The following is a 12,325-nucleotide window of genomic DNA, read 5'->3' as shown; positions in this document are numbered from 1 at the left end:
AAGCAGACTACAATAGGTTTCTTATGTACGTGAATAAATACACAAGCATGCAGTCTGAAATTGGTAAGCCATACAGCAGGTAGATAGATCATCTGAAATGATGGGAGTGGGCATGTATATTCCTGGTCACAACTTTTCTCAGGAAAGCTGGGATAAATTGAGGACAGGTGAGGGTAGCAGTTGTTACCAAAAATAACTGTTACTGCACAAAGAGAGAAGCTTATGGTTTCAAAGACAGAGACTTCATTGTCGCAGTTAAAATCAAAATCAGAGGGCTATGTAGCTGGCAATATACCAAGTACTGAGAGGGAGCATACAGTGTCTGCAGTGAAATGGAAAAAATACAGAATACTTGGCTGGAAAATCTCGGCACATCAGATAGCATTAGTGGACAGAAAAGCCGTCAATGTTATGGATCTGTGACCCTTTTAATCAGAATAGTCATGTTGGACTTGGGCTATCTTAACGTATACAGGGGGAGAGAATATACAAAAGGGCAGGAATTCCTGTGATACTAAGATAGGTTTTATTGATCATATGTTGCTCATCGAAGCAGCAAGGGGAATTGATCTAATCCTGAAGATTGGGGCATTTGGAGAGTGTTTCAAAAAAAAGTGAAAATTCTCAGTGGAAGCAGTGCTGATTTCAATGACTCTAAAAGGGATCTTGATCACTTGAAATCAAAATTGATCATTGAAACAATAAATGAACAACATTTGCAGAGTCAGTTACACTCTTGGCACATTCCCACTAGGTTCTGAACCTGAGGTACTGTAGAGTTAAAGATTTAGTAAAGAATAAACTTGAAAAGAAGTGGTGCAGAGAAAATCGGGCAAAAAATGATGAACCATGAGAACGTAGTAGAATAGATAAGCAGGTTCCAAAAGTATTTTGTAAACACTTGAATGGTAAAATGGGAATCAAAGGAACTAAGTAAAGATGTAGTTGTGCAGATACTGAATGAAGCTGAGGTATTAGTTAAGCGAGATGACTGTGACAATGTGTGCACTTGCAATGTTTCTGTTTGGAGATGGGTATGAAGGGGGATTTTGCCAAATCAATCAAGGAAGGGTTCATTTTGGATGTTATCAAGGTGAATGTAGCCACAACTGAAGATTGAGTGATTGTATACTTGGAAACTCTGGCAAATACAACATCGTTTATGAATATGCTGCTTCAGATTCATATCGTTGACAGAGGCTGATAGTAAGTGATCTGTCACCCTTTCAGTTATGAGGGAGATTGGATTAGCTGAGTTTCTTTCCCATACAATACAATAAATTATATTGTTTATAAGTAGGGTGGATAGTGAGAAATCAGTGGACATGGTGAGAAGTGAGGGGGTTAGAGAGGATTTGAAGGAAAATATTTTTATCAGAGGATGGTGATCTGAACAGTGATAGAAGCCTATCCTTTCATAATGGTAAGAAATATATGGATGAGCAGTTGCTCAGCAGAGGCAAAGAAGATTTTAAGTTTGTGAAGCCAAATAATAAATGTATAGATTATTTGTCACATGGACATGGTGGGCCAAAGGACCCGTTTTTGTGCTGTATCACTATGATATGTGAGAAGAGTTTGTGTATAAGAAACAGTAGACAGCAGCTCTGGTCTTTTTAATAATTTGATAAAATTTATGACTATTTGTCTACTTAAATATTAGACAAGCTGCCAAACATATTAGAGAAAGCAGAAGGTGCAAGATTGGTGGTAGCATTAAGATACTACTTTGTGTTATCAGCATGTGCTTGGAACCAGCCCTGCTTTTTGATGATGAAAGGAAATGGATCCTTGGAAGTCCAGCAGGATACTGGTGAAGGGATGGGAAAAGAGCATGTTGAAACAGCTAAACAGAAGAAGGCACATCTTCTGAGCATTGTACTCAAGGCATCATTTTGCTGTTGTTAGTGTTTTATCAGTTTGGATTAAAATTTTTATCTTTTTAACTTTGGATGGAAAATCTATCAGTTAATAGACAAGCGTAAAGAGCAAATCAATTAAGACCCATTTTTCTTTAGCCAGCAGTACGCTTCTAAAAATTTCATAGAGGCTTTGCAGCAGTTATGTCTGATAAGCCTCAAGTGAAATTGAGAACAGATTTCTTGCATTCTGTTTAGAGCCAGGGCCCTGAGTTTACTTTCAAAGCCATGGCTCTGCTATATAGTTTTCTATTACACCCCTGAGCAATGCATTTTTCACTGTAAACTATTGTAGTTGTGTTTTTTTTTCCTGATCTACTTGTATTGAACAGTCTATATACTAGAGTGCTTTTTCTCAGGGCTGGGGAGTCCAAAACAAGATGGGAGATCAAAAGAGATAACTACACACAGGGTAGTGAGTACCTGGAATGAGCTGCCAGAGGAGTTGGTCGAGGCAGGTACAGTTGCAACATTTGAGAGGCATTTGGAATGCCGAGGAGAGGGGAGGGGCTTGGAAGATTATGGGGTAAATGTGGACAACTGGTATTAACAGGGAGGATGCTGCGGTCCGCATGGACCAGGTGAGCTGAAGGGCATACTTCCATGCTGAATGACTCTACTACTCTATTTTTCATTGAATGGATATGGTTGTATTTCAGAGAGAACTTTTTTTGTCATTTTGATCTATTCTGCCACTTCTGGGACAGAATATTCGATACCTCCTTGTTCAGGTGTGTACATTCCAAATGGAACCCAGTTTTTACAAATGAGATTTAAAAGAATACTATATCTTGATGGATATCGTATTCATCATAATCTCAACTTCAGTAAGTGGAAAACAGTTCAGAGGTGGAATCTTTCCAAGATCAATGAGGCATGCTGTTTTATGGGGGTTTCGTTTCCAAACACTTAGCCATTCATGAGAAACATGTTTTAATTTAATAGTGCTTGACCAGATACTGCTATTTTTACCTGTGTTCAATGCCCCCTGTATTGTAGTTTATACAGTTCTATTCCAAAATCTCTTGTGTTATACACACATTGCCACCAAACTCATCATCCTCATTTCAACGGTCATCATCGTCATTGTTATGTACCATTTCATATGATGCGGGTGTTCGCCATCTTTCCATGACCATGATTGTTCTTGGCAATTTTTTCTGCAGAAGTGATTTACCATTGCCTTCTGGGTAGTGTAGATGACACCATTATCAACACTCTTGGAGGGTGCATAACCGGGACATGTGGTATGCACTAGCTACTCATTCTTCAATCCACCACCTGCTCCCATGGCTTCGTGTAACCCTGATCAGGGGGCTAAGTAGGTACTACATCTTGCCCAAGGGTGACCTGCAGGCTTGAGGAGGGAAAGAGCAGCTTACACCTCTTTTGGTAGAGATCTTTATCTACCTCACCACCCTCATTCAACAACAGATACTAAAAATACTCAACAGATCACACAGCATCTGTGGAGAGGAAAATGATAATTTTTTTTAGTGACAATGGATTTGTATTGGAGCTGACAGAAAATCTTTTACCTGAAATATTAACTCTGCACTCTTGTCAGAAATGCTGCCTGATCAATCCATACAGCTTGTGTCTGACTGCAGAGCCTTGAGCTGTGGAAAATAGTTTATTAAACATGTCCTGTGACCATCTTTAAACTGCTCCAGCTGTTTTCAGCCATTTTCAGGCTGTATTAGTTTTAGATACAGTATTTGCTGTTCATATCTTTCCTGTCAGGCTGTACCACTCAAATGAGTAAGGAAGCAGGGCACATCTCCTCCAAATCGCAGAATGAAGTCTGAGTGAGGATAGTCATTCAAGCAAACTTGTAATTCATTATACCTGCACCTTTTCGAAAAGCCTTAAAGCAGTGTTTCCCAAACTTTTTAGCTCAACAGCCCCCATAGCACCTTTATACTTTCCCAATGCCACTCTTTGGCACAATGTACATTCCTCTGCCCCCACAGTGTAAAAACATGTCTACTCTATGCTAACATGAGAAAAATGATTCTGCTTTAAATGTTTATTCATCGTTAAACCTACCTTACGCAGTACCTGTGCGTTGTACAACAGCTTTGATATCTATGTGATCCTTGAGCTTGATGGTTTTTAGCAAGCATTGAAATATCTGGTTTAAGTTGTGACAGCAAAATCCACATCCCCACGTGTAACAATGTCCAATGTCCACATCCCCACGTGTAACAATGTCCAATGTCTGTTTTTTGTGAGTATTTGATTCACTGCATTGAAGCTGCTTTCAAAAGGGTAGATGGATGGAAATTCAATGAAGAGCAGTTTGGCTGTTCTCCAAAGACCAGGAAACCTCCTATGACAGTGTAGCCACCAACCACAAAAGCCGAATTTTTGAAAAACATTTTTGATTCTTCACCATTCTGAATTTTGATAATTTCTTCTTTCAAGCGCTCTTCCTGTTCTTCCACCTTGCAAAGAAATGGGTTAGTTACCCAGTCCGGAATTTCTGGATCGTTAAGTGCTTGAATCGATTCTGAAAATCCTTCTTTAGTGACTGCTAGTACACTTACAAATCTCCATCTGTAAAAGTGCCAAATATTTCCAATTTTCTGATGAAGGTGAACACTGCACTTTTTGCGTGGGTTAAATTGAAATTCTTACCCTGCAGTTTCATATTTCGAATGTTCATTTTGTCATACAGATCAGCTAGGTATGCCACATCTTCACGTTGAAGTTCAATCTTGTTTCTCAAGCTTTTGCCGACTTTGAGCATAAAATTCAGCCACAGAGTCAAAAAGATCAAAGGTAAGTTTTAAGTAGCTGCCTTCTGACAGCCAACACACTTAAATGTGAAGAAGCAAGTGTTCAAACGCTTCATCATTATCTTAAGACCATAAGATATAGGAGCAGAAGTAGGCCATTCAGCCCATTGAGTCGGCTCCGCCATTCAATCATGGAATGCTCCGCCATTCCAGTCATCCCTTCTCCCCATATCCTTTGACATCCTGGCTAATCAAGAACCTATCTACCTCTGCCTTAAATGCACCCAGGCACTTGGCCTCCACGACTGCTCACGGCAACAAATTCCACAGATTTACCACCCTCTGACTAAAGTAATTTTTCTGAATCTCTGTTCTAAATGGACATCCTTCAATCCTGAAGTTGTTCCCTCTTGCCCTAGACTCCCTTACCATGGGAAATAATTTTGCCATATCTAATCTGTTCAGGCCTTTTAACATTTGGAATGTTTCTATGAGATCCCCCCCCATTCTCCTGAGCTCCAGGGAATACAGCCCAAGAGCCGCCAGATGTTCCTCATAAGGTAACCCTTTCATTCCTGGAATAATTCTCATGAATCTTCTCTGGGCCCTCTCCAATGTCAGTATATCCTTTCTAAAACAAGGAGCCCAAAACTGCACACAATATTCCAAGTGTGGTCTCACGAGTGCCTTATAGAGCCTCAATATCACATCTCTGCTCTTGTGTTCTACACCTCTAGAAATGAATGCCAGCATTGCATTTGCCGCCTTCATCACCGACTCAACCTGGGGGCTAACCTTCAGGGTATCCTGCACAAGGACTCCAAGTCCCTTTGCATCTCTGCATTTTGAATTCTCACTGCATCTAAATAATAGTCTTCCCATTTATTTCTTCCACCAAAGTGCATGACCATACACTTTCCAACATTGTATTTCATTTGCCACTTCTTTGCCCATTCCCCTAAACTATCTGAGTCTCTCTGCAGGCTCTCTTTTGCCTCAACACTACCTGCTCCTCCACCGTTCTTTCTATTGTCGCCAAATTTTGCCCAAATCCATTAATCCCATAGTCCAAATCATTGACATACATCGTAAAAAGCAGCGGTCCCAACACTGACCCCTGTGGAACTCCACTGGTAACCAGCAGCCAGCCAGAAAAGGATCCTTTTATTCCCACTGTCTGTTTTCTGCCAATCAGCAATGCTCCACCCATGCTAGTAACTTCCCTGTAATTCCATGGGCTCTTATCTTGCTAAGCAGCCTTGTGTGCAGCACCTTGTCAAAGGCCTGCTGAAAATCCAAGTACACCACATCTACTGCTTCTCCTTTGTCTACCCTGCTTGTAACTTCCTCAAAAAATTGCAGTAGGTTAGTCAGGCAGTATTTTCCTTTCAGGAAACCATGCTGGCTTTGGCCTATCTTGTCATGTGCCTCCAGGTACTCTGTAATCTCATCCCTAACAATCGATTCCAACAACTTCCCAACCACTGATGTCAGGCTAACAGGTCTATAGTTTCCTTTCTGTTGCCTCCCACTCTTCTTAAATAGCGGAGTAACATTTGCAATTTTTCAGTCATCCAGAATCTATCGACTCTTGAAAGACCTTTGTTAATGCCTCTGCAATCTCTCCAGCTACTTCCTTCAGAACCCAAGGGTGCATTCCAATTATCTCGACATAATTGATAAAATATTTTATTTAATGGATGAGCTTTCATTTTGTTGATAGCAGATATTACAAGAGCCATGCTTGAAAAAAGTCACTGATTACATAATGGATTGCAAACAGATTTGGAATTTCTTTTTACATAAATGCCACTAAACCAGCATGGCCACCTGTCATAAATGGTGCTCCATCTTTTGCACAAGAAATCATGTTCCTTTATCCTCAATGTACATTTAGAGCTCATCGTAGATGGATTCTCCATTGATAATTGTTTTTCTCTTGTTACAAAAGAGAATCACTTCATAAACTGTTCCATTTTTGGTAAACCATATATATGCCATTAGCAAAGCCTTGTTGTCTTGCACAGTTCACTCATCCATTTGCATTCAAATTCTGTTTTTTGTAGTTCTGTGTATAGTTGATACTCAGTGCTTTCACTCATTTCACTAATAAGATGAGCTACAGAGTTATTACTGAGAGGAATTGATTTTAAAATGCTGGTATTCATTTTGACAACAATGGTGAGCACTTGATACAGCAGGCATTATTAATCTTTCACCCAATTGTACGAGATTTTCCACACTTTAGTATCATTTTGGAAGTGTTATAAGAAACAATGAGACCACTATCAAAGTCATTTTTAGCTTTCTTGGCAAGTGACTGGAATGTGCAATGCTTTTCAAATGCTTCTTTCATCTTCTGGAACTGAGTAATTACACAAGTAGCCTTTTCAAGGTGTCTTCTACAGAAGTGTTCCTGCAATCTTCATGGTTTCATCGTTTCATATTAGACAGTACAGTATTACAAATAAGATACATTGGGTGTTTCTGATCTGACGGGAATAGGACAAAACCATACTCTAGGTATTTAACATTGTATTGATGCATTTTCCGTAGTTTCTGTTTCTTAGTGGGATTAGAATTCAAGGCTTCACTGCCTTCAGATTTAGAGATCGAGCTGTAAGTACTTATCGATCATTAACAGGGCTAAATTAAAATTAAAAAATTAACACAAAATGGGAATGCCTATTGGATGTTGATGATGGCAGCGAGTTAACATGGATGAAACGATGGAAGTGGCACGCAAAGGATCAATGAGGCGAAGATGAAAACAATCACATCAGATGAAGATTGTCCTGAGTCAACTAGTTCTGCATCTCAGTATTATACTAATTGTTCTATACTAAGTACTATTGTATATCATTATGATGTAATGATATACAGTGCCTGCCAATGCTCTGCTCCAGTGCTAATAAATACCTTTTTTCATCCAGGCCAAGACCCTGCCATATCCTTTTGTTAGACTAATGCCGACTAATACAGTACCCAGTGATGTCAAGCAGTGACTGAGCAGTATTTACCAGTGCTGTGGTAGTTCATTCTAACTATTCTGCCCACCAGAATAGTTCAACTGCATCTCAAGCAGCATGCAGATCTGGATCTCCTCTAGAGGTTGGCCACGTCTTTTCTTGTCCACTGACTTCTGGCCAAAGATGACATGAACCGCTCCACTGTGGATTGTAGGTGTCCTTGCCATTCTTTGGAGCTTATAACTGTAAAGGCTTGGGAATGGCAAAAGTTAATGACTCCGGACAGGCAGATTACCACTCCTGAATTTATGTTGTTACTTCAATGAAATATTGAAGGAGCATTCAGGTACATCATCTTTTGGTCAGCAAATGAAATTGAGACGCTGCTTCCCTGTTTAGGTTGATACAAATAACCTCTTTAAAATGTCTAGTGAAAATAGTGCAGTTCTCACAGAAACCAAGACAATATTTTTCTCGAAGGCAATTGATTAAAAGCTGATTTTATCTGACTATTAGTACAGTCCTGTCTTTACCTTGTCATGTTTGTAGATAATGCAACAGTTGCTCTGTTTCAAACTTGTCATGGCAAGGCATGCTAAATAAACTTTTTTACTTCTCTGATTAATAAAGAAACGTAGAAGAAATAAGTAGGTGGTTACAATTAATATTGTTTGTACCTTTTGATATCTCCACATATTTATGCTTCACAATAAAATTGTTAAATGATTGTTGGAAAAAATTTCTTTCAGAGGATCATAATTTTGACAAATCTGTTTCAGTTGAAATCCACTACGACAAAGAAACTGTACAAATTAATTATTTCTGACCTTGGAAGTAAAATAGAACATAGAACAGTATAGCTTAGGAACAGGCCATTTGGCTCACAATGTTGTGCTGAACCAGTTAAAAAGTAAATCGTAAACCCAAACACTAATCCCTCCATCTTTCTTAATTCCAAGTGCCTATCCAAACATCTTTTAATAGCCTGTAATGTATTTGCCCCTACCACTATACCAGCAGCATTTTCCAGGCATCCACCACTCTCGAGTAAAAAACACTTAGCCCTCGCATCTCCCTTGAACCTACCACCACCCTCTCCCCCCGCACACTTCAATGCATGCCCTCTGATATTAGACATTTCAACCTTGGGAAACATGTTCCCTGTGTACTCTATATAAGCCTCTCATAATTTTTTAAACCTCTGTCAGATCTCCCCTCAGCCTTTGCCACTTCAGAGAAAACTACCCAAGTTTATCCAGCCTCTCATGATAGTGCATGCCCTAAACCAAGGCAGCATCCTGGTAAACCACTTCTGCATCCTCTCCAAAGCTTCAACATCCTTCTTATAGTGGGGCGACCAGAACTGTGTGCAATACTCCAGATGCAGCCCAACCATAGTTTTATAAAGTTGCAACATAACCTCTTGACTTTTGAACTCAGTGCACCAACTGTTAAAAGCAAGCATTCCATAAGCCGAATTAACCACTTTAGCAATTTGTGTAGCCACTTTCAAGGAGCTATAAACTTGGATCCCAAGATCTCTCTGCTCCGCAACATTGTTAAGGATCTTGCCCTTAACAGTGTACCATCTCCTTGCATTACTGAGATGTAACACCTCACACTTATCTGCGCTAAACTCCATCTGCCATTTCTCTGCCCATATTTGCAACTGATCTAAATGGAGATGTATTCTTTGCCAGTCTTCTACACTATTCACAACTCCACCAATCTTGGTGTCATCCACAAACTTACTCACCCACTCATCTACATTTTCATCCAGGTCATTTATGTACATAACAAATAGCAGAGTTCCCAGCACAGCTCCCTGTGGAACACCACTAATTACAGACTTCAGCTGGAATAGGTCCCTTCAGCCACTGCTCTCCCATGAGGAACTTTGTCAAACGCCTTAATAAGATCTATGTAGGCAGTATCCACTGCGCTACGCTCATCAGTCTCTTTCATCACTTTGTCAAAAGAATGCAATCAAGTTGACAAGGCAGGACCTGCCCCACACAAAGCCATGCTGGCTCTCCCTAATTAGGCCATGGCTTTATAAATCCTATCCCTCAAAATTTTCTCTGGCAATTTCCCTGCAGCTGACTTGAGCCTTGCTGGATTATAGTTCCCAGGATTTCCCCTTGTTCTCTTGGACTTAGAGAATACTTCTATTGTTGATAATTTCTTATTTTGATTTCAGATCAGTAACTAGCAAACTAGAGTTGTGAATCAAACTGAAAGATTTTCTCCTCTTGTTGAAGTGGTTTGGTGAATATGAAGCAGAAGTACTCAACATTAGTATCTCCACTTTCTTGAGACTCAGAAAAGTAAAAGACTAGATAAGTATAGAATTGTCAGTCTTTGTAAAATTGCATGGAACGGCCATTACTTCACATTGTCAGGTGATTTATTTGTATTACTTTATACATTGTTAACAACTTACAATTTTAATTTGTCCCGTTCAGCTGCTTAATTAAAGTAAACAACCTTTAAATGTTTTTTTTTTGTTCTTCTTCATCACAAAGGCACGTTTCAGTTTTGATCTTTGTACTAATTTGTGCACGTGAGTGATTTTTAGTATTATTAACAGCAACAAAATGTTAAACCTTGGGTGAACCTTCTCTACTTTTTGCTTCATTTTTCTTCCCCTGTGTTGGGGCAAAGCTGTCCTTAAGACAATTAAGCATGTGACTGAATTGCTATTGGAGATTACCAGGAACAAAAGAATAGGGTGTTTCATGATGCCACATGGTGAAATCGTGTTAAGCAAAAAGCTATACTTTTTTAATTATAGGGCTGTGTCTCTAAGTGGTATAAGTATTGTCATTTGTATAGCCCTAGATTATGGTTGAAATGTCATATTATAAACACCTGGGGGATAAAGAAAAATCCATGCTGTATGCAATGTGTAATTTGCTTGCAGCTGAACCCCAACTCATTGTCATGGCAAGTTTGACTGAACATGATCATTCAACTTGGAAAGTTTAGGTTTTGCAGGCAACTCTTTGAGGTAGTCTGAATCTGTATGTCCATTCATATATAGCTTTCACACAGAAGAAAACGTATTTGTAAAATGACGTGCCTGTCTCGTAATTTTAATTGGGAAGTTGCATCTTTCAGTGTTGCAATGAATTGTGTTTCTGAGTAATGATGTAGGAATATATCTCTGACTGCTTTTTCTGTACCTTGAAACCTTGCATGTTTACAGTACTTAAAGACTAAAATAAAATCAAGGTCCTTTGCTGAGAGAGTGTAAAGCCACCACTCCTTCCTTGACCAGCTAATGCCTGCAGGGCATGGCAATTGATTTTCTTGGTTATGAAATAATGTGGGGAGATAAATTGGAAAAAATAAGTGTCAATGATGAATTTGGGTTTTTTTGCTTGGGTGGTTGTCATAATTAACTATTTCATGGAAAACATCTGCATAGTTAAGGAATTCTTGTTCTATTCAACATCCATTACTTCAGTGAGATTGAAAGTTAATTCAAAAATACAAACTTTCAGCTACAATAATTCATCTGCGTCATTTGTCAAGAATATTGCAAAAGAAGATGTAGATATAGTAGATTATTTTTACATAATGTTTCAAAATTGATTGTTACCTTCAATAATACAATATGCAGGACAAATATTCAATTCTGTGGACTTAAGTCATTAGATGAATGATGCTTATGTAATCTGAAGTTTATGCAATTTATACTGATTGTGCAGATTCAACAGGATTTCTCATATAATCCATTTCCTAATCAAGGGATTGTTAGTAAAAATAAACATTTACTAAGTGGACTATATTTCAATAATTAATCATCTGAGTTAGATATGCCTTTTTATATTTTGACTATGGAAATGTTTTTGAGTTAAACCTGGCTGCATTTTTTTTTCCAAATCAAATTCATCATAGGAAATAAAGTTTTAAAATTGTTTTCTAGCCCGAGTGCTATCCCACCAATTATGTCTTTGCAGGTTTGTCTGTGCATGGATCTTTAGGTTCTACGTTCTTGTCGGATTTATCTTATTAAATGTTGTTTTTGTAGTGGTGTGAAATGGCTAGATAATTAGATAAGCAATGTACTTTATGTTTTGTATCTAGTTGTGGTGTCTTACCTGTGTATTGGGGTTGTGTTTTCGGTTTTGAGGTTTGCCCCATTATCCCTCTCAATCTTCATGACTTGTCTTGTACAGACCCTTCAGGTACTCTAGAGAGAAAAGCAAGGAAAATTAGTGTGACTTCAAAGTTAAAGAAGGACTCCTCTGATTCCCAGGCTGCTCCAGCTGAGGGTGGGTACTTGTGTGAATGTCACCTGATACCACATTGGAGTAGATATTCAATTCAGAAGGCAAAAGGACAAGTCCAAAATGGCTTTCAAAGAACTCTTAACCAATATCTTAACTTTATCATAATTTAATGTAATATTTTCAGATTTTGAACTTTGTTGGCCTCTCTTATTGCATAATTTTAATTGTTTAGAACACTTTCTTGCTAGTATTTTATATTTGCATAAGATGGTTTGGTCAAGGAAGAAATTAGTTTTATTAATATATATTTGGAGTAATAGCAACAATGTTTAATGCTTAATGTATGCCAATTTGTTGGCTTTTTAGAATTGATGGTTTCATGTGAGTTTCTGTTGAAACTATATAATTCCTTTAAGTATCCTTTCGTCAAAAAACATAATTGAGAGTTCAGTACATTG

The 12,325-nt window shown here is 38.5% G+C and overlaps 1 protein-coding gene across 8 annotated transcripts in view; it reads left to right on the top strand.

The window, feature by feature from the left end:
• Positions 1 to 12,325, top strand: part of tab3 (TGF-beta activated kinase 1 (MAP3K7) binding protein 3) — a 132,280-nt gene that overhangs the window by 106,144 nt on the left and 13,811 nt on the right. For 3 of the 8 annotated variants that reach the window (XR_011886339.1, XM_072260547.1, XM_072260546.1), the window contains one exon: positions 11,814 to 11,909. The exons of 4 other annotated variants lie outside the window; for them this stretch is intronic. Coding sequence is in view for 3 of the 4 variants with exons in the window: in XM_072260547.1 (XP_072116648.1) it covers positions 11,814 to 11,909 (96 nt within the window). In the remaining variant the exon portion in view is untranslated. Of the gene's footprint in view, positions 1 to 4,599; positions 4,683 to 11,813; positions 11,910 to 12,325 lie in introns of those variants that run through there. One more of the 8 variants, XM_072260550.1, reaches the window with a different exon arrangement.

The sequence above is a fragment of the Mobula birostris genome, chromosome 6 (assembly GCF_030028105.1).
Source record: "Mobula birostris isolate sMobBir1 chromosome 6, sMobBir1.hap1, whole genome shotgun sequence".
Taxonomy (NCBI): Eukaryota; Metazoa; Chordata; class Chondrichthyes; order Myliobatiformes; family Myliobatidae; genus Mobula; species Mobula birostris.
This window is presented reverse-complemented; position numbering and strand designations above follow the sequence as displayed.